This window comes from Euprymna scolopes, chromosome 2, assembly GCF_053919585.1.
Source record: "Euprymna scolopes isolate OS-2025 chromosome 2, ASM5391958v1, whole genome shotgun sequence".
Lineage (NCBI taxonomy): Eukaryota > Metazoa > Mollusca > Cephalopoda > Sepiida > Sepiolidae > Euprymna > Euprymna scolopes.
The window spans coordinates 84,233,795-84,257,497 of NC_136483.1; the positions used below are offsets into that span (position 1 = coordinate 84,233,795).

General features: G+C 32.8%; 1 protein-coding gene across 1 annotated transcript in view; it reads right to left on the bottom strand.

Annotated features, from left to right (window-relative positions):
- Positions 1–8,971: 8,971 nt before the first annotated feature.
- Positions 8,972–23,703, bottom strand: part of LOC145293184 (alpha-aminoadipic semialdehyde synthase, mitochondrial-like) — a 192,717-nt gene continuing 177,985 nt past the window's right edge. Inside the window, exons 19-23 of the mRNA XM_080139673.1 lie at positions 21,090–21,185; positions 17,449–17,564; positions 14,756–14,844; positions 12,697–12,873; positions 8,972–9,356 (exon numbers count right to left, since the gene is read on the bottom strand). Coding sequence (XP_079995799.1) covers positions 9,241–9,356; positions 12,697–12,873; positions 14,756–14,844; positions 17,449–17,564; positions 21,090–21,185 — 594 coding nt within the window. The 3' untranslated portion in view covers positions 8,972–9,240. The remainder of the gene's footprint in view (positions 9,357–12,696; positions 12,874–14,755; positions 14,845–17,448; positions 17,565–21,089; positions 21,186–23,703) is intronic.

The following is a 23,703-nucleotide window of genomic DNA, read 5'->3' on the forward strand; positions in this document are numbered from 1 at the left end:
GATAAGTATGGGATGGTAGCCATTTTGATTTGTTCCAATGAATTTCCTAAATAGGTCTTGCATTAAAAAGGTACAAAGCCATTTGTTTGAGACAGATTCAAAATTAACAAAGAAAAAATATCCTTTATGCGTCCGTTATCTTTGCATGCAGTTATCTTATATTTAATGGAAGAACTGACAGTTCAAAAAAAAAAAACAAAAAAGAATGGATTCATATTTTATGAAGAGGAAGAACAACAAAAAAGTAAAACTTGTTTTATTTAACAATTATGGAAAACTTCTACAATTAATGCAAAACTGGATGTGAGAATAAAATTTTTTGATTTTTTTTTTTTTTTTTAAATCTGGTTTATAAATATTTATGTATTATGAATTCAAGTTATATTGAAATATATTTTGAGAATTTTTTCCAGTACTTCTGGAGCTCAGCGATCTTGAAGAGATTAATGATTGAAACATATGTGTAACCACTTGATATCTTGTATAAAAAAAATACCGAAGTATACCAAGTCGTTAAGGTTTGAGATGTTGATACTGCATGCTGATCATTGCAAAAACAAAAAAACTCTTACATGATGGCACACTACGATATTTATTTCTTCAATAAATCTTAAAGCAATAATATTCCTTGCATACATATTAAGAAGTTACCCCCACCCCATTTTTTTTTTTTTTTTTTTTTAAATTGCAATTGAAAGAAAAGAGGGAGGTAGAGGGACTTGGTTTTTTTAAAAATGATTTTGTTTTTGAGTTTTTTGTTTTTTTTAATGCAAATTCAAGCAATCATGTGATGCATTCTGGGAATAAAAACTTGTTTATACATTCTGCAGTTTTGTTTTTTCAAAAAAAAAAAAAAAAAAAAAATCAATGATCAACTTCAAACATAAAATTCCACTAAAAAAAAAAAAAAAAAAAAAAAAAAAAAAAAAAAAAAAATTTTATCCAATTAAACTTTTTGATTTATCAAAGACTTGAACATCAACAATAACTAAATGAAAAATACTCAACTTCAATTTTTACAGGGAAGTTAGTATTAAGAGTTGCAGGGTTAGAAGGTATAGGATTTGACTTCTACAAGTCCAAAATATCTGACTTGGACTCATTATTTTAAAGTTTTCCAGTATTTAGACGATTTTTCAGAAATTAAAAACTCCAACTTTTAGCATCCTTACGAAACTTGACTCTGCAACTCGTGTCAAAATATTGTGAAAATCATTGCTTAAGATTACAATATATTACATTAAAACATTTAATTAAAAATTTTTTTTCTGTATTTGTGCTCAAGAATGATGATGCCAACTTGACAAGATCTAGGATTTCTTTTATGATTTGATTCCAGACTGCTTTCATTTTGAATCCATGATGACACTAAAAGTTTAAGGTTTCCCTCTAATGCCGTGCAGGTTGGGCTAGGGATATGGTGATGTAACTGACAAAAATCGCTACCTTCGTCCTTACAACTATCAATACAACAGATGATGCAAGTCACTGTGACTGTTGTTGCCAAAATGTCTCATTTCTCAAATATTTCCATACAAGTCAGAAAAATCTAAATGTGTTGTATTCAACAAAATAGATCACAAATATTTAGAGGAATGTGTAAAAATGTTGAACAGAATAATACCAAATGGCTGTTATAAAAAAATTCATTAAAACTATACTAAAGAATATTAGTATTCCTAGTCAAGAAAATATGGAATGAGAAAAACATACAGCTTGTCAGAATGGAAAAAAGTTTTAGCACTTATCATTATACTGAATTAACTAAGGGGTTGATTTCTTTGCAAAAAACATCAAATTTTTTTTTTTTTTTTTTTTTTTACTATTGCATCATTTTAACAACAGTAACAAAAAAAAAAAAAAAAAAAGCCCAAACACTTATAGTTAGTTTCTGGGTGGAAATTAGCATCTGTAAACCCAATTATTACTAATTTTCATTCAGTGGGCTAAACTGAAATTACAGCTAGTGCAATTGTACAGTAAGAGATCAAATGGATTTAAAAAAAAAAAAATGCTTGAAACATTAACTAAGGTAACTGAGTAGAATATTAGGTTCTTCATTATTGTAGCAAAATTTGCAAATTGAATTTCAAATGAAACCAATGGTATCTACTTAATTGTCATGTCACAGTAATGAACATATCCAAAAATTACAACAAAACAATAAGGTAGAAAATTAATTCATGTTCTGCCAAGCTTCTGGGCTTGACCTTTACTCCTGATCTGAAATGGAACACGTACATCAAATCTGTTGCCAAGGTCTCTGGAAAAATGGTGGGATCGTTCTAACTCAAGTAGATATCTTACTGATGATGCAATTCTCTATCTATATAAAAGTCAAGTCTGTCCAAGGATAGAGTATTGTTGCCACATCTTGGCCGGAGCTGCTAGAAGCAGCTTATCCTTGACAGATTACAAAATAGACTTCGTGGCTTGGTGGGGGATGCCCTTTTCTCTTTCTCACAGAAGGGACGTTCCGAGCCTGTCTTTGTTTTATCATGATTTCCATTGCAAGCGCTCGTCTGAGCTCCAATCTTTGGTCTCCCTTCGCCAATCTCTCACGAAAAACACACATCTAGCTGAAACCACTGTCAATAGTTTTCCCCTCTCTTTGACTGTGCCTAAGTCAAAATGTAGATTCCATGAACAAAGATTCTTTCTTAGAACTGCACGCTTGTGGAACTCTCTTCCGTTTGCCTGTTTCCCAGCTGATTACAACTTGGTTGTCTTCAAGTCCAACGTAAACAAATTCTTGATGAACCACCCCCTTAAGTAATTCAATCTACCAAATTTCCATTGCTGACGATTACTACGATATTGTCCCAATGATTACTATACACTCATTAACACTTATCCTCAAGTGGCCTCTTGGCCTTGATGTGATGCCTCCTATGTAAAAAAAAAAAATTTTTTTTTCAAGACAATTAGCGAAAATTGAGTTTTGCAAAAAGAAATTGAGTTCTAATTGTAATAAAAGGGAGGTAAATCTTTTATGCAAATCTTCAGCCAATTAAGCAAAACTTGATTTTCGCTTGTCTTAGAAAACTTTTCATTAATTATCGTTTTTCGTAATTTTTGCATATTTTCATTGCTGCGACGTGAAAATTCAGCAGATACCATTGGTTTTAATTGAAATTCAACATTTCAATTTTTGCAATGTATCAAAGTTACTACTTTCGTAAGAGGGAGGCGATAATGTGGGTTGAATCATGAAAAATGATTGTCGAAATTAATAACATATCCAAGAATTATGAAAAATGATGAAACGTGAGTTTTTTGATTGGTGTGTTTATAATGAAATAAACAGCCCAGACAATGTATCAAAGTTATAATTTTTGTAAAGGGTTGGGGCGATAATGTGGGTTAAGACATGAAAAATGATAGTCGGAATTAGTAAAATATCCAAGAATTATGGGATTTAACGAGATAGGTCCAAATATATACTAGTAGAATACCCGGAGTCACCCCAGATTGAAGAGATACATGCTAATAGCAGAATACACGGGTGCCTGGGATCAAATGAGATAGATGAAAATATATACTAGCAGAATACCTTGCATCGCCCAGGATTTAATGAGATTGATAGAGATATATACTAGCAGAATACCTTGTATTGCACGGGATTGAATTAAATAGGTGAGAATATATACTAGCAAAATACCCGGCATTGCTTGGGATTGAATGAGATAGATAGAAATATATAGAAGCAGAATACTAGGCATTGCCCAGGATTTAATAAGGCAGGTGCAAATACAGAATAGACCAATACTTGATGTGAGAAAATATACTAGCAATATCCCTGGCGTCCCTCGAGATTGAAGGAGATTGATGGAAATATATATTAGCAGAATTCCTGGCGTTGCCAGGGATTGAATGAGATAGGGGTAAATACATACTAGCAGAATAACCAGTGTCACTCTGGATTTAATGAGGGTGGTAGAATATAAAGTTTGTACCAGAAATGGCTTAAACAATTTTCTATCTCAAAATTACTTTATTTGTGAAGTCGATTCCGAATATGGCTGAAACAGTTTACGATCTCAAAATTAGATTAATACATACATATTGTTAGTTTTTTATGAAAGTTTACTAGGCCAGTTTCTGTAGGGGGTGATCTATATTTTTTATGTTATCACCCAGGAATAATGTGATGGTTGTAGTGGTGGGTAGAAAGAAGCATGATTATGTTAATTTTAAACGTGCTCTTGAGTTCTCTTTTGGGGGTTGGGTTAGAGAGAGTAATGTCTGTTTTGGAGTCAAAAAGTATGTGTTTCATGTATGTATTTAAATTACCCATCAGTGTAGGCAAAATTATTTTAAATATGTGTTGTATATTACCCGTCCTTGCAAAGGTAAAATTATTACATATACATCCTGCAAATTACCTACCCTAGGAAAGATACAATTATTTCATACATGTAATACCCGTCCTAGGTAGGTAAAATATTCTTTTGCTCGAAATAGCAAATGATACATAGACATTAAAAATTCCTCTCTCCTAAGAATAACAAATATATTCAAAATCAAATTCAATTTTTTCATTGTTTATACTGTCCCGAGTAACGCCGGGTAGCCCGCTAGCCTATAATATAAATCTCACCTGTCTGTTTAAGTGTGTATGTATGACGTATGTCAGCCTAAAACTTTTGACAGAGGCAACGGATTTTCACGAGATCAGTATCATTCGGAAGTTTGACCCTTTGGATGACAAATATCGAAAAATTGGCCAAAACATTAATTCCTCCACCCTCAACTGGGCACTTTTCTACAGCGAGGGATCGCTATTTTCACCGATATTTACGAAAGCTGTTGCCTCTTTTTGATTGTCTAGTCTTAATTTAAACCTAAGTCACTTCCGGTTTGGCGATAGGTGCAACAGCAAAGACGGCAGTTTTTTTCCCACATTCTTTGTCTCCTTCGTGGTACAGGTTTGCGCTTGCCTACTACCCCTTTGTATTTTCTATTTTTGCTCAACATGCACCTCCAAACACGCAGGCAAGTCTATAATATAAATCTCACCTGTCTGCTTAAATGTTTGTATATCTGCATAAAACTTTCGACAGAGGCGGCAGATTTTCATGAGATCAGTATCGTTTTGAAGCTTGACATCTCCGACGACAAATATCGAAACATTGGCTAAAAATATTAATTCCTTCACCCTCAACTGGGCAGTTTTCTACAAGGAGGAACCAATTTTTTGTGAGCCAATTTTGCAAGTCATCATATTGGTTGGATTGACTTTGCCTAATTTTAATGTTCCCAACTTCCTGTCACGTCATGGAGTAGCGGTAAGACGTCAGATTTTCTTTCACTTTCTTTTCCGCCTTCACATCACAGGTTTGAGCCTCTCTGCCTACTACCATTTTTTTTTTTTTTTGCTCAACATACACTTCCAAACACCCGGGCTAGTGTATATGAAAGCGTAGTGAAGGTTGAGGACAGGCATTGCATGAAGAGGAATAATATGATGAATGTATAATACGAGTCTTAAAAGGCAGGCTTAGTGCTAATGAGCTCAGAAGAACATTAAAAAGAGAGAGAGAGAAAGAGAAACTTTGTTGGTATGGTTACATTGAAAAAAAAAAGAAAATATGGGTGCAAGTTCTTGGGTTATGAAATGTTGAGGTAGAAGAGGAAAGTCAAAGAAAAGACAGGAGGAAGTGATGAGGATGGAATTGAGGGATAAACAAAATTTTAGATAGATGTAAGTTAGTTTGGAAGTCAGTTTTTTAAAAAGTCATCCAACACATGTTGGCATATAAAGCAGATGTTAAACCGAATATAATGAATGTTTATTACAGACTTCAACAAGCCATGCGTGTATGGTCCCCCTCTGGTGTTTCAGAAAAATCTAATGGATGGGGCAAAAGTTATGGGGGTAAAAAAATGTCATTTTTTTTGCAATTTGGGGGAATTTGTGCAGTTTCATGCCTTAAGAATGTATATTTGAATTCAGCACTATGGGAAACCACTGTATATAGACATACATATCAAGTTTTTGAGTAATATGAAAAAAGAGCTCCAAAAAGGCATGTTTTTTAGCCTTAAAACTCCCAGAGGGATGCAAACCAGAATTTTGCTAGGGTCACCCATACTGAATTTATATTAAGAACAATGACCTCCACGTTTTGGCCAAGTTTCAAGAAAATCTAATGGATGGATTAAACGCTATGAGGCAAAAAGTGTCATTTTTGGCCATTTTTAACCTCTTTTGAGCCCCTGGGGATGCCGAATCCCAATGTAAATGAATAATGGTGCAGTTTCAGGCACACATGTATATTTGAGTTGACCACCTTGAAAAACCACTATATAGTCAGACATATCAAGTTTTTGTTGAGAAATATGAAAAAAGAGACACAAAAACAGATGTTTTTAGCACTGAAAGTCCCCGGGGACACGAACCAAAATTTTGCCAGGGTCACCCATACTGGATTTATATTAAGAACAATGGGCTCCACATTTTGGCAAGTTTCAGAAAAATCTAATGGATTGGATTAAAAGTTATGGGGCAAAATGTGTCATTTTTGTGTCATTTTTGGCCTCTTTTGAGCCCCTGGGGATGTAACGGGAATTTTTGCAAAAATTTTTTTACTATCTATTTAATGAAATACAATTTGTGGCAAAATTTCAGAAAAAACTAATGGACGCCACTGAAAACATAGGTCCCTCTCCGATAAATCAGGAGACCAATTAGACAATCTGACGTTTTTCAAATTAATGAGTGAGCATGTATGAACAGCATTACGAACAATCACATAATGAACATTTTTCTAAACAGTTGCATTTAGATTATATAAGTTTTAAAAAAATCTTAAAAAAGTGTACATAAATCTAAGACAAGAATTGTTAGAAAATGACCTCCCAACCATAGTGGAATAGGGCTGCAAATGGATGGTAACATTTAATGCTAGTAAGACTAAGCTGCTATCCTTTAACAATTACTAGACGCCTCTCCAACTACCTATATCCATGACAAATAGCACCCTACCTGAGAACTTACTTCGAATTCCTCGGCTTAATATTTTACAAATATTTTAAATGGGATGTGCTCAGATGGTGCTTTGACATACATATCCCTGACAAACCCACTTAGCAACAAAATCTCATCCCTTCACTGTTGAGGTCCCTAAATGCCAGAAAGCTTTCTATTTTAATAGTTTCTCCCGTCAGACTTTGAAATTCTCTTCCTGTTAACTGCTTCCCTGATATGCAGAAGTTTAAATGTAAAGTTAACCAACATCTTGTTAATCTTTCCTAGGCATGGTCCCAAATAGCAGCCCCCTACATCTAAGTGGTGATATGCCTTGTTAGGTTAGGGATGAATGTGAGTAAAAAAAATTACAAGACTGCATACCTCTGACTGACAACTTAAGTATAATCCAAAGTTTTATCTGGGCTTTACTTTTTCAAATTGTACAAAATATTACAAAAATTATCCCATGGAAACATTGATAACTCTAAAACTAGTTATCTGATCAAGCTAAAATTTAGCATGGTGTTTACCGTTATCAAATAATATCAGACTCGTACATCAAGTTTAAAAACGTCCAAATTTTATCAAAATCCTGACTTTAATTGAACTGATCAAAGTTAAAAAGGATGTGGAATTTCATTGGCTACAATATGGGCCAAGTAGTGAATCTCTATGATAAACAGAATTGAAGGACTTTCAGTTTTTCTGTGACCTTGATCTTTGACATGCATATCCTTAATTTAAATGACTGATATTTTGATCAAATTTGGTGATTGGTCCAGCAATGTGGACACTAGGCTATACAAAAACAAACTATTGAAAATATCCTGACAAATAGGGCTATCTTATATGCTCTTACATAAAGTGATGTGGTTCTCTGTTGATTAACTGTGTCGGATATAGATTAGAGAGTCAAAACAATGAAAAGAATATGCTATTGTCACAGCCCTATTAATGAGTCACCATTTTTCAAGCCTTGAATATAAAGGATTAATGAGATTGTTAATTGGATGAAAAACAAGGGGTAAGGATTGGCAATTATGGGCAGAATTTGATTATTGAAGAAGATGGCTCAATAAGTACTTGTTGACATTGGGGAGGGGGGTTTAAGGCGAAAGTGATTAATTTCTACAGCAATGAAAATTCTGAAAGGTTAAAAACAAAACAGAAAAAAAATAATTTTTTTTTTTTTTTTCCAGGATCGATTTTGAATAAAAAAAAAAAGTTTCTGAAATGAGACAGTCAATAAATCTCTTCAAAACTTATCGATTTCACGTACGAAAAGTTGCTAGAACAAAACAGGCCGGATTAAATTTTGTTGAATCAAAAGGCAATTTGTGTGCAACACCTGATGAGATTGTTATAAGTGAAAAGGTTAAAAGTCGGGATTTAACCTTTTTGAAAATTAAACGAAACAAAAAAACAAAGTATTTATTAGCATAAAAAAAGAAACTGTTGTTACGAAATGTATATTAAAATATATTTCTTTTAATAAAAAAATATTTTCAGGGTGCTGAAGTAAAACCACTTCATTTTTTTCTTTTTTTTTTTTTACACTGGGAATACAAATGCAGCTTAACAACAAACAATGGTGATGTTTTACTTTTGTAATAGTTTTTATGAATTCAACAGAATGGATACGCTATGTGCACAGCAAACAAATCAATGAAAGTTTTGAGGGAGCCTTTTCTCTTGGTTACATAGTCTTTTGCTATTGTCCAATTAGTCAGCCTCCAAAACTATCTAATCTTTTCCCTTATGAATATTTCTGCTTGTGGTCCCCGAAATATACCACTGAAAATGATTTATCAATAAAACACTTCAGAAACTGTTTCAGACTATCAGTTATTGAGGCCACTATTTAACGAAAAATATTTAAAAAAATTAAAACTATTTATTTAATTTCTTGGCCCTTTTTGCTTTGACTTAAGGTTATAAAAAATGTGACATGTTTTACTAACGCACCCTGAATTAAATATTAAATAAAACAAAAACTGGTTAAGAACTGTGTATTAAAATATATTTCTTTTTAACAATAATAAAAACAAATATTTAAAAAAAAATTAAAAAAAAAAAAAATGTTGGAAAAAAATAGGCGGGGAGGGTCACACATCATTTCTTTTTCTTTTCTATCCCCTCCCCCTCCCTCGAATAAAATAATTTGACGAGTCCTCCTTTCCTTATTGACCCTTGCTACGAAAAGAACACATTCGCCATCATTAAAACAAAAGCTGCGATTTGATTTTGCTTGGCAACCATAAATCAGGTCAGTGTACAACATCAGATTCTGTGGCGGAGATTCCTTCAAATTTGAGACGTTTCAAAATCGGACTGTAGATGTCGGAGGTAAATGGTACAATTATTCCTTTCTTCTGGATTTCACCTGAAAGTAAAACAATATGCATCAATAAAACGACATAATTGTGTGAGAGGAAGGCGGGGTGGGGGTAGAGGAAATTGAACATGGAATGAGCTGGATAATGTAAGAATAAGGAAATTTCCACCAGAAAATTTGTTAATGTATTTAAGGAAGTGACACCACAGGTAGACAGGAACGATATGTGGAAAACAAACTAATTAAATCTTCCTCTTTGGCTTGTGCCTGTAAGAAATAACGGACGTGTTTTGAAGTTCCTCTCCAAAGAGAAGTAAGAGAAATGCATATTAGTATACACCTGTCAAAAATGACAAAAAAATCATTTCACCAGTGTGCATGCACACACACACACTATAGGGTGTTTGTTTTTGTTTTATAGCATATCAACCCTTTTCAGGTTATTTAATGCCAAATCCAGTTATTTTGAAGAAAAAGTTTTTAATAGAATACATTTGTTTGTTGTTGTTGTTTTTTTTTTTTTTTTTTTTAGTCGGTTTCTATTTAACCCATAGTTGGGACTCTAACAGATACTAACCATTCCGGGTCAGAGTGAACCTGGGAGCAATGGCAATTAAGGGGTGGCTCCACACTCCCCAAAGCCCGCAAGCTGGGGCCTCACCATCGGAAATAGTTTAAGGTCATATACAGGACCTATACTATAGGAGAGAACTTGAATGCCTACTAGACACTATCCTCGAGTGTCTAAGGTCTCCCTGTACAGGAGTTTGTCAGAACAACCTGGCATGAGGATATTTATTATTATTACGGGGGTACCGTGTTCGGACTCAAGTTAGGCTCTGGGACATAGTTGCTGATTCTCTATAAGAGAGGAGAATGAAGCCCAAAAACCAACTGTCTGCCTACCATACATACGAAGCATCTCTGAAAAGATTCAGAGAATATGTGCCCCCTACAACATCAGGACAGTATTCAAGAGCGAGTCAACACTCAGACGACACCTGGTACGAGTGAAGCCCCGCATGGAGGAGAACATGACCAAGAACTGCATATACTCCATCCCATGCAGTTGCAGAAAGGTTTACAAGGGTGAAACATGCCACCCCCTCAAAGTAAGGGTGGAAGAACACCGAAAAGCGGTAACTAAAGGGGAGACGGAAAAATCGGGTATAGCCAACAATGTCTGGATGGAGAGGGGGGACCATCGCCCCCTATGGGATGAAGTAAAAATAATAAACAGAGAGACCCACTGGAAAGTGAGAAAACTTAAAGAAACAGCTCACATGCTCAGACATAACAACCTACTGAGCAAACCAAGCGTAGAGCTGAATGCAATTTGGACACCTTTAATAGAGAGAGAAAACCTTGAATAACAACATAGGTTTAACATTAACAAAAACCAACTAAGAATTATCCTAGTGACATATGGCCGAGTGGTCCTAGACGTTGTATCAAAGTTTACAGTTACCCAAAGGTGCTGAGTTCAATCCTGAACGAATGCAGTGAAAAGTAACATTCAAAACAGAGAATCAGCAACTATGTCCCAGAGCCTAGCTGGAGTCCGAACACGGTACCTCCGTAATAATAATAAAGGGTTGGGTTCAATATAAAACACCTGGTGAAGGCCGGAGGGCAAAACGGCCGAAACATAACTATAACAACCAAGATGAGGAAGTCAGTCCGACAATCTCAATAAATGAAACTACATATATTTATTTATATACAAATGCACAATGTTTATAATAGAGTGAATAATTACTGCAGCTAAAATCAACTCTAGAAAAAGAAAGAAATTAACTGAACACACACTACAACTATGACTGTTATAAAGAAAAAGAGACAACCACTACTATAAAACCTGTAAAAAATAACACAACTGTATACATGATGCACCATTCATAAGTGAAATGCTTAAAAGTTCCAGAACAGATATGTCATCATTGTTTAATGGTTGCATGAATTAGCATGTTGTGACCAGCTCATATTTTTAACTGAAATAACATTCAGTGTTCAGATATCATAGGATCTGTTAATTCAAAGAAAGTCCTCATCATTAAATTAATTTAATTAACAATTGCCCACATGAGCATTATAAATTAAAAAAAAAAATGTATCAAGAATGAACCAGAAATGTAAAATTTTACTTTTTTAAAAATTCCTATCACCACCACCCTCCAAAAAAATATTATCAACATAAATAAATATAACATCTGTATACTTTGTGTACGCTGACCAGTTTTATTGAAATAATTAGGATCAACTTAAATTCTAGGATGCAAGAATACCAGAATCAGGCATTGTGAAAGTAAAACATTTGGGTTATAAAATGCATTTGAGAGGAAGAAAAGTGTAGCCATGTTTAAATTGAAAATGTAGAGTATTTTGAAATTGGAAAAATAATGGTGTTACAAAATTATGTGCCCTATAAAAAGTCTATCTGAAAGGCACTGGTTGTAGATCTGACTGAGACTGCAAATTTACATGACCCCCCACCCCTGTATGTATGACTATCTTAAAAAATATTGAGTAGAAAGGTACCCATTACAATAATGTTTCATATTACAACTAACAAGTCTACAAAATTGTTATTGCTGCATATTTAGTTACATACTTTTCAGATGTTTACCTTAAAAAAACTTATAAAAACACCATTTTGAACAACTTACATGGTTCATGTAACCGACACACTCTGCCGTTCCTTCTCAGTTATGAAGATTATGGTCATGCTGAATTTAGTTTAACTTGTATTAATTATTTTCATATTTTTTGTATTATTATTATTGTTCTATTTTATTTTATTTTTTATATTATATATAAATTTATTTATAAAATTACATTGAACTAAATATTTTTCAATAGTGTTCAAAACTATATAAATATTATATAAATATTTAATTTGTCTCAGGCAAATATAATTGCCTTTTTGTGAATTGATGCTTACTTGGATATCAGAAATAATACAACGGGGAAACGTTTTTAATATCTAATAAATCGATGAAACTGAACAAACAAAATTAATAGTTTCTAAAAATAAGTATGGAAAAGTAGCCTAAGTTGATGTTGAAGTAGATCTGTATATGTAGTCTTTGGTTCCAAAGTTATATTTGTTAATAATTACATGAGAAAATTTCACTCAGATGATAATCTGTTACTTTGAAGAATAGTTGTTTTTTAATAAATTCTTGCAAATAAAATCGTTTTTATATGATGCACACATTTTTTAACCCAATATATTCAATAAAAAAAAACCCCAAAAAAACCCTAATATATTCAATACAAAAAAAAATAAATAAATAAAACCCTAATATATAAAATACAAAAATAAACAACCAAAAAAAAAAAAAAAAAAAAAAAAAAACCCTACTTTTGTAGGAATGATATTATTTACCTTCCAATACCATTTTGGTTGCAATGGCACACGGAAGACCAACTGTCTTAGCCATGGCAGAAACACCATTTGTGTCTCCATATGCACATAATCCAACATTTCTAGTCATCGAACTTTTGTCTGGCCAAGAGATACCTACTTGATGGCGCATCAACAAAACGTCACGTTCATGTTTTTCTAAAAAAAATAAATAAATAAAACAAAATAAAATAAAACAAAATAAAACATATAATGCATTCACCTTAAATGTAGAAAAATCTGTAAGGATACTAATTATACAAAATTGAAAAAAATAAAATAAAGTACTAAATGGCCATAGAAAATAAAAACAAAAAGCAATTTTCAAAATCACCATATTCAGTTTAATGTCCCTTATACATGCTGGCATATGTTGAATAGCCTGAAGATATTGATTTCCAAACTAATCTATCTCTGCCAAAGTCTTCATTTATCCATCTTTCTCAAGTCCATTTTTATCACTTCTTGCCATGTTTTCCTTGGCCTTCCCTTGTAAACAGGACCTACTCCCTCAACTGTCCGATATCTACTAACCCAAGAACTCTCATCCATTCTTTCAATGTGGCCAATTCTCCTGTTCTGTACACATCTCCCTATACTGTCCAGATTAAATTTTGAAGGATTCAAGATCCAAATTTGATGTCTAGGGGGAAAAAAAGTGAATGCAAAACAAGAATGTGATCAAGAAAAAAAATTAGTTTGGAGGCAAAACAAACGTACTTGTTACAATATAGTCCGTAAAAAATCACCAGTATTAGACAAACCATCTTTGTCTATATCCATTATATCCATATATGGTATCTGAATATATATCTTGGATACAAATGCTTTGTATAAGTTAAATGTAATTTAGAACGACCCAGGCAGATTAACTTTAAATAATTTACAACCAGTCCTACCCATGACTTGGTAAAAGTCTTATTTAACAAACAACAAATGCGTCAGATGACATCATGACCTGATTTACTTTAAATAGTTGAAGAACTGACTAAATTTCATGTGTCACGTTAGCTCATTATCTAAACGTTTTGGGTTCGAATCGTGGTGTGAGATGTATTTTTTTTTTCTTTGATTTTTTAAATTTAAATATTGAACCAGTGTTATTTAAGCCATTTTTCACGTAACGTTCGTTTTTCTGTTTTTTTTTTTACTTCGCTTATCCACCCCTGACCACACACCCAAAAACACCTGGGTACCCACTGATTTTTAAAATTTTAATATAGAAACAGGCTTATTTAAGCCATTTTTCACATGTCTCTTTTTTTTTTTTTGGTTTTAACGTTCGTTTTTCTGTTTTCTTTTTTTACATTTAACATCGTTCGTTTGCCTTACGTTGGTTTTTTGTTTTTTTTCCGATGTTTTGATTACCCCCCCTCCGCTTAAGTTTTAACGTTTGTTATTGTTTTCTTTTTTTACTTCGCTTATAACAAACAAACCTGGTCATTGACCTCATTTGCTAAATAGCTATTGCTTACGTCGTCGTCATAATGCTCTACAACTTCCGTGCGGACACCTGTCAATTTGGTTCTTACTTAAATAAATTCAAACATCTTTCAGTAACTCATTCTGGCTGGCAGAACAGTTCATGTTTTTTTCACATTTTATTTTCAAACTTCGCCTTAGGGCTTCGGGTTCGATCCTAACGGTTTCTTTTTTATTTAGGAGCACATACACCTCCAAACACCCGGGCAACGCCGGGTACCTCCGCTAGTCTTCTATAATTCCCAACTCTGGAGAATACATTACCAGACCACGAGTGACCAATAGACTTTTTGGTTCATCTCTTTTTCTTCTTCATCTATTTTCTCCCTCTCCCTGCTAACATGACTATGAGGCAACTAATCTAGAAGGAAATGATATTATAAACTGAACCCCCATCTAAAAATTAAAATTTATTATGATTTGAATTTTTTGTGATTAAATGACAGTAAGCCAAATAGTTTTTTTTTTTTTAATTTAATTTTTCTTTTTAAGAAAGGTTTCACATTTTATTGTTTATGAAATAAAAAATCTTTGGGTAACATTTAAGAAATATACTCACTAAATGACAGTCTTTTAGCCAGGTAATGTGATAGTGTATCGATAGGTGTGCCACATTTTTCGATCAGTTCATCATCCAAAAGACCTAAACTGAAATAAAAATACAAACTTGTTATTTTTGTTTGATAATGATTAAAAAAAAATCATGGATATAATAGGATAAGCAGCCCTTAATGATTAAAAAAAAAATGTCTCCTTTGCTTTTACATATCTCGGAATTTTTAGTTGAGGCTTGTATTATTTTGACTTATGTTCTCATTTTAGACAGACAAAAATATCACATTTTGACAATGTAAACCTCCGGTCTTATTCAGGTGCGCTTTGTTGATCTTAGAAATTTCTAATTGAATCCATGAGATAGACTGTTCATATTCCATCAACAACAGATTAAGTGGTCAAGTAATATTAAGTTTTAATGACAGTCCTCTGAGGATTGAAGGTTCAATCTTCAGCACAGGCGATACTAAGAATATAATTGGGACTCCTACATAGTAATAGGTGAAAGAACAGAATTAAATTAAGGGGTTTGCTTGAAATTTCATACAAATTTTGACAAAGACTGCCAAGTTCAACAAGGCATACCCTAGAGAAGGTCAGAATTTGCATTGACTAAACCATTGTGAGAAAAAAAAAATATAAAATGAGAATAGTAGAATACAAATTCACAAAAATTTTTGTCCTCTTTTTCAACACTGGCATATTTCCATTTCTTGCACTGTGATAGCCTTTTTTATGATTCCTTTATAGTAATACAAATTTAATTTTACATAGTTTTTATATTTTTTAAAAATAAAAATATAAAAGTTTGACGTTTTTTTTTGTTAATTTATGTTTTATTTAAATAAAAATTCTAAGTGCTAAACTCACAAAACCGTCATAATAAAAAAAAAAGAAAAAAAAAAGAAACTAGTACAGGGTTTGAACCAAGGTGTACAAAGGAAGGAATCAGAAAGCAAAAATGTATCGATTTCAAGGCAAGATTAAATGCTTACATCATGAGGCACACTGGATTTTTTGGAGGAGGAGAAAAGGAGAAAGATTACAACATGTCCATCATAGTTGAGTTATTTTATGTTGAAGATGTTTTATTTATTCTTTGTATAAATATTTGTATGTGTTTTGTATTTATTTTGAAAACGCAGCAGATAAAAAAAACATTTTCAAAGCGGAGAGATTAGAGGAACACACGGGTTTTTAGCTAAGAAAATTGAAGGGATGGAAAATTATGACGATGTAAGGTAGAAGAATGGAGAAAATATAACCGACATCTATTTTTGGTTTGAGTCTCAAGGGTTTCTTACTAACTCAACCCCATGTTATAATTTAAGGAGAGCAGAAAGAGGATCTTGGGTTTACTTTTGGCAGTCATGTAACTCTCGCTTTTTTGTTCTTTAGTCCTCATACTCCATGAGCAATGTTTCTGACAAAGAGGGAAGAATTGCTGCTTTCTGGGTCAAAATCTTTTCTATTTAACACTTCTCATTACCAAGTTTTTGACCTTGAAATAGTAGTTTTATCATTTTTTTATTCAGCTCCTTACATCAAGTGGCTTCATGCTTTGTCTGGAGCAATGAAAAAAAAAAAAATTCCAGATTTTAATTTGTATATTATTTTAGCTTTAGAGGTTACTTTATTACATGATAAGTGTGTTGACTTCTAGATAACATTAGCTAATATAAATAACTATTTGTCCTCCAAAAAAGGAATCTTTTTTTCTAAACTTGAGATATTTTTCTGGAGTTATGCCAATTTCAAAAATACCAACTTTATAACTTTTTGTTGAGCATTTTTCAAGTTTTAGCAAGATCATACATAGGCTTAACAAAGCTGAAAGGGAAAGATAACAAAATACCAAGGCCATATGTGCAATATGAAAAGAAACTGGAATCTTAAGAAAATCTCCATCATTCCAGAAATCATAGGAGCAACCGGACTTATGAAAAAGAATTTCAAAAGCTACCTGTCGAGTATACCCGGTAAACCAAGTGCAAAAGAAATACAAACAATTACATTTAAAGAAACGGTTAGAATTAAAAAAAAAAAAGAGTTAGAGTGACTAAAATAATGAGTGAATGTCTAGCATCTGGTAGGATGGCCCATCCCCATAAAAACAAAATGATTAGAAAATTCAAACAAGGGAAAAGCAGGTGTTTGCCTATTATATTGTTGATGTTCTATGTGGACATTTTGGTTCTTGTTCTTTTAAAATGAAAGACTTGGTTAATTTCTTAGAACTGAACTGCACGCCTGTGGAATTGTCTTCCGTTTTCCTACTTTCCAGCTGACTACAATATGGTTGTCTTCAAGTCCAACGTAAACAAGTTCTTGATGAGCCATTCCACTTGTTAACAAATTTACCGAATATACATTACTAACGATTGCTTTATTGTCCAACTGACTACTGTACATTCTTAAGCCTTATCCTCGAGTGGTCTCTGGGCCTTGATAAGTTATGCCTATGTAAAAAAAAAAATAAAAAAAAAATAGGGTAGATGGACTGTCTTAAGCCGTGGTAGGCACCCCGTCTAGTGATGGCGTCATAAAAAATACCCTCCATAGCCCTAGCGAAGCATCAAGTATTCAACTACCGGGAAGATCTGAATTACACTACAAACTCGTGTAGTGAGGTTAATCTCTGCTGCGGCCGCGCTGAATGGATTAAAGGAGTCTGGAGAAGGATGGAGGTTTACTTACTCTTCAATGCAGTCAAGTCTTTGTTGGTTACATTCCAATCGTCCGTAGATTAAATCTTTCAAAGAATCCACAAGAATGTCGGGAGATTTACCCATCAATTCACACAAGTAGGCTTTCTAAAATTAGAAAAAGAAAATTCATAAAATTCCAACTCTGTCTAAAATCTATATATTAATATATGCCCCCCCCCCCTTTTTTTGGCTTTTCATGAAATAAAAAAGTGGGAGTAGGAAGAGAATAAAAGGATGAAAGAAAAGGAGAGAAAGAATAGAACAAAACAATGTAACTTTATATTATCACTAATAAAAAAATTCTGTTTTTAAATACTAATATATATATATATATATATATATATATATATATATATATATAAAAAGATGTTATTTTTGCGATAGGTTTTGAATGAATTCAATTATTTATACGGAAGTGCATTTTTACCTAAATGCTAGTTGGAAATAATTTTCCCTTTGACCAATTTGGAACCCCAAAATGAGGAGCAACATATATTGTTTTTAAAATTTTTATATATATATATATATATATATATATATATATATATATATACACACATACAAACACACACACAAATTGCAAATATTCTAAAATCTATTTCTTTTATTTTATAGCGGACATTTATTTTTGGGGTAAAAGATTAACAGTAAACTTTTTTAACTTAAACATTACGACATTAACAGAAAATATATAAAAAGTATAAATTATAGTCACTTTATCAAATTCTGGTTATTTCCATTGTCAATATTTGATTTTACCAAGAAACCTTTTCCTTTTGAAATTATGTTGTACCATAAATGGTGGAGGTGCTGGTCTGTTAAAAACTGTACTTTCTACATAAGATTAGCGCATCTTGTTTGGTTATTTATTTATTTTTATTTTTTTTTACAGCATATCAATCTTTTTCGGGTTATTTAATGCCGAATTCAGTAAAATGTTATAAAAAAAAAAAAAAATTGTGTTTCATATTCTTTATATTTTCAAATATTTATTCATGATGTTTGGTTTGATTGTTTTGATTTACAATCTATCAATAAAAATAATAGGAGGCATTTTTTTTTTGCAAACTCATTCGTATATATTATATTTAATCAAACTGTACATTTTAGGCATAATTGTCTAACAAGCCAATAGCTAACACACACAGTTGGTTTATTTATTTATTTTTTTTAACGACATATAAACCCGTTTTGTGTTATTTAATGTTGAATCCAGTAATTTTAAAAAATTTTTTTTTTAAGTTTCAGATCCTTTATATCTTTAAATATTTTTTATATCTTTAAATATTTATTCATATTTGGTTTGGTTGCTTTATAATCTTTCTAGTAATTTAAATTTAAAAAAAAAGTTTTCTTTGCATCAAGTTTTTAGTATCTTTAAATATTTATTCATAATGTTTTTGAAAGTAAAAATTTTTGTTTTTGACTTTGCAGAATATGATTGAGTTTTGCAAAAGGAAAGGGAAAAAAAAAAAAGCAAAACAATAACATCGATGTCTGTTGCATTTTAGGTCATGAAGCCAGTATCTTCAGACAATCAGATCTTGGAGCACCAGTTGATTAGAAAAGTGGAACATTCCATTGGGAGTTAAAGATTAGGATTAGAGCTACGTGTAAGTGACAGACAGTGGGATAGAAAAATCTTTCTCTGTATATATAATGTAAGTGTTGCATTAGCCAATGAACAACCGAATGATAATTTCTTGTTGACGTAAAGAGATACTGCCTGGGATGATTATATTATGACAAAAGACAATATACTACACTACTCCTTAATAGCTAGTACAATAATACATTAATAGAAGTAATAGTTTAATTAGTTACAGACAGATACAAAATCTCTATTAGTAATAGATATGCCATTTTAAAGCGGAAAAAAGGTAGCGAGGTAGCAAAATCTTTCTCTCTGGTTGGTGAGCTGATTTGGGTCAGATATCTGTCTCAAAGGCTCAAAAGGAGTAAACATTGAAAAAATTTAATTTTCCTATGTCTATTCTGCTAACATATTTCGCTCATGATGCAATCCTCTACCTGTACAAGATCCAAATACATCCTAATATGGAGTACTGTTGCCACATCTGGTGAGGAGCTGCTCAGAACATCCTTTCTGGCTTCGCGAGGATGCAAAACAGACTTTGAAATTTGGTGAATGATGTTCTATTCTCCTCTCCGCTGCCTCTTTCTCAAAAAAAGAGATGTTGTGAACCCCTCTCTGCTCTATTGTTATTTTCATGGCAGGTGCTCGACTAAGGTGCACTCTGGTTTCCCGTTCCAAGTCTTTTGTGAGAAACACCCAACTAACTGCAAAAGCTAGCAGCAGTTTCCCTTACTTTATGTCTGAGCCTAAAACTAAATGAAAATTCCATGAGCAGAGTTTTTTTTCTTAGAACTGTTCATCTGTGGAATACAATTTCATGGAGTTGCTTCCCGATTGACTATCACATGGTCATTTTCAAGTCCAACATTAACAGGTTCTTTAAGACCTGTCCTCTAAAATAAACTAACTTATACAAGTTCCATTACAATCCATATCAACCTTTATCCTTGACTGGCCTCTGGGCCTTGATAAGCGGTGACTTCATAATGTAAAGAAAAAAAAATGAAGTTACTTTGCCAGATTTTTCATGTTAAACCTAAACAGCAATACACCTCAAATAGAAATCATTTAATTTTGACAGAAAAACTTAAATACTTTAATGTTATTAGCAATAATATTCACCCCTGGTCACATATTTTTGCTTGTATATATGATTTAAGTATTGCATTAGTCAACGAACAGCCAACTAATAATTTCTTGTTGATAAGGAGGTAATCCCAGGGAGGATTATATCATGAAAACAGAATATATTACACTACTCCTTAAAAGTTAGTACAATAATAGAAGTAATAGTATAGGTACAGTTTGAGACAAGTACAAAATCTCCATTAGTAATATGTATGCTATTTTAAAGAAAAAAATTTCCATCGATATTTCTGTTATCAAACTTACTTTAAAGGCTATGTTGTATATTAAGATAATTAAAAAGATTATGGCAAAAGAATCAATATGTGAGCAATTTAATAGATTGAATTAAAAAATTTGGTCATAAAGCAGCAGAGGCAGATGGAAGCATCAATAATTTGATCCCAGGGTAATATTTATAATGAATCAAAGATGTCAATTGAAACATACGCACAACAAATCTTCCTGAAGTTGCCAAAAAGTAAGGAGTAAGTCATCAGACAGTTCTCGACCACATCAAGCAACAATTTCTTTTTTCTGCGTGTAGCATGCTCTTTACACTAAAATTGTCTCATTTGAAAATAATTATTCTGGCAAAGAAGATTACTACAATGGGAGATAATTTTATATAATGACAGAAAAATATAATGCTCAATATATAAGGGACAGTATTTGGATTTTAACTTTAAAAATGATTTATTCCTCTACCACCCCATCTCTTGACTTGCAAATGATTAATTTTTAAAATTTTAAATAAATTGACATCATTAAATCTTAGGCTACAATGAGGTAGGTACAGTTAGTATTTTCTACTAATACTTAAAAAATTATTAAAAAAAAAAATATATATATATTTTATTTTGTTTACTGACCATGTCAAATAAAACAGGAAAATGTTTCTATCTTACCCAGGTAATTGGAGGTCCATTTTCGTGGAGGCGTGAATCAGCTTCTGAGTTAATCAAACCAAGTTGTAGCAATGCCTTGGCATTGTTGGAAAATCCCTGCAAGAAAATTCAACACAATTCCATTTAAACATTGAAAACAGAATATGAACATAAAAATCAGTGTTCAGAAACAAAATAAACAGATAGGTTAAGTAATCACAGTTGGCACAAAAAAAAAAAAAAAAGAAAGAAGCTCTTTTCATTATGCACTGTGAAGCATGTTTTGGTCGTGCATTTGAGTGACAGACATTGCAGTGAATAGATGCTTGACCAAGGGAAGAAAAGAGGGACACAGAGAATTGAAAATATCTGGTTGGAGTCCGCCATCTAAGAGATATTTTCTTAGTTTAAAAAACAAAAGTACTTAACTGGGAAAGTCATGCTGTGTGAAAATGCCCAATATTATTTGTAGATAAGCTCTTTCAAATAAAAATGGTCTGGCTGTTATTGTTGGTGGTCAACCTCTGGGTGGTCAAATAGTGATCAGTAACAAAGCTCAGAATCAGTCAGGGGTAAAAAATATTCCAGGAGAGGGGAAAGAAAAGGCAGTCAAGGCCTGCCTTTTGGGAGGTAAGGCAAAGATAGTTGAATTTTCGCAGGGTTGCTGGGCAGTTGAACCAGTTCGCTTCTCTAGGAAGATTGAGCCCCTAGTGGCTCTTAGCTAAAGGAACGTTTTAATGGAACTAATTTGTTTTGATATGGTCAGGCAAAACATCATTGTTCAAGTTTGCCACTCAACCTTGGGGAAATAAGTACCACTTGTAATACTAAAAATGTAAACATTTTAAAAATCTTATTTAAAAACATTATTATTATCATTTAAAAATTATATTAAAAAACTAGCATTATTATTTAAAAATATTGTTATGATAGTTTTGTTTGGAGGAAGAATTTCTTTGTTGCAACACTGACGGGAACAAACAACATTGGACTGGCAAAAGAAACGGGATGATCACAGTTCATATAGTGAACACACAAGTATATGTCCATATCTGATCAAAAGATAGATTAGATATATAAATCTGTGTTTTATTATTTCTCTAGCAGGCTGCTTGGTGTTGCCTGATTGTAAAATATGTTTAAATATATTTTCATTCATGATAATTTCGTATTTATTTTTATAGAGCAAATTCTTTATTGATATTGTACCCAATATATACATTAATGGCTTCAAAAGTTGAAAAAAAAAAAAAAAAAAAAAAAAAAATGACTTTGGTGCCATGAGCTAGAATCGAAACTAAAACATTCAGCGCTCCAGGCTTAGTCGTTATTTAGCATTTCAGCTTTTGCTGTGAACGTCTAAGCTATAGCCAGATGGATAAAAAAGCTAAAAATAAAGCAAGTTCAAACTAAAAAATATATATGTATGCATGCTCAGAAGTTAGATTTACTTCTGCCAAGGTCAACTGTTTTTTTTCCCCCCCAATTTGGACGACTTGGCGATTTTTGCCAGCTAAAAATCAAATCAAAGAGTTCCCGAGGTCCAAATACTCTATATATCAAGTTTCAAGTCTGTAGACCAAGTATTCAGAGAGGAGGTTTGGTAGAGAAGTTTTGCATACACATCAACAAGGTCGCTTGCTAAAACGTTTTCATTCTTAATTCTACGCAATTATGCACAATGTAGAAACTACGGATAAATAAATAAAATTCAGTTAAAATCGTCCAATAAGAAACCATAAAAAGCACAGAAATTAGGAACACATGATTTTTGGAGTAAATAATTCCCCCACTATCAAACTATCATGAGATTGTTTGCATGACAAACGAGAAGGCTTGCCAGTCGGTTTGCCTCACTCTCCATATTGGACCCAGCAAACCACTCCCTTCCCTGACTTTCCTTTTCAGACCGATGTCACAGTAAATGATCTGAAAATCACCCCTTCTCAGTTGCATGGTATCATAAAAAACATAGACACCTTGAAAGCATGTGGACCCGATCCCATCCCAACCGTGCCATTAAAAAAAATTCTCCGCTAAGGTTGCTCCAGTTTTCTTTAAACTGTACAACAAATGCCTTAACAAATCTTGCTTTTCTGACTACAGGAAAACTGCTTCTATGGTACCAGTTTTCAAGAATTCTGGCGAAAAAACTGACCCATTAAATTATCGCCCCATTAACCTCCTCTCGCTTTTCGCCAAAATATTTGAGTCCATAATTAATCAAGCTCTAGTCCATCACCTTACAGCTGCTAAATTTCCGGCCGACCATCAATATGGATTTAGACAAACCCATTCCCCAGCAGATATCCTAACTGTAATCTCTTATTGTATATACCGTTCACTGGAAAAAGCAGGGGAGGGTAGAGTGGTAGTCATCTTTGCCTTTTGACAGGATATAGCACAATGGTCCGCAAAGGAAAATCAGATCATATGGTATCACTGTATAGAGTACTGTTGTCACATTTGGGCTGGTGCATCTGCTACTTGTTTTATTCTGGGACAGGGTTCAAAAAAGAGTTGACAACCTCATAGGCCCTGAACTGTCATCTAAGCTTCAGCCTCTTTCCCATCAACAAAATTTTGCATCCCTCTGCCTGTTCTACAAGTATATTAATGGTGAATGTTCTGATGA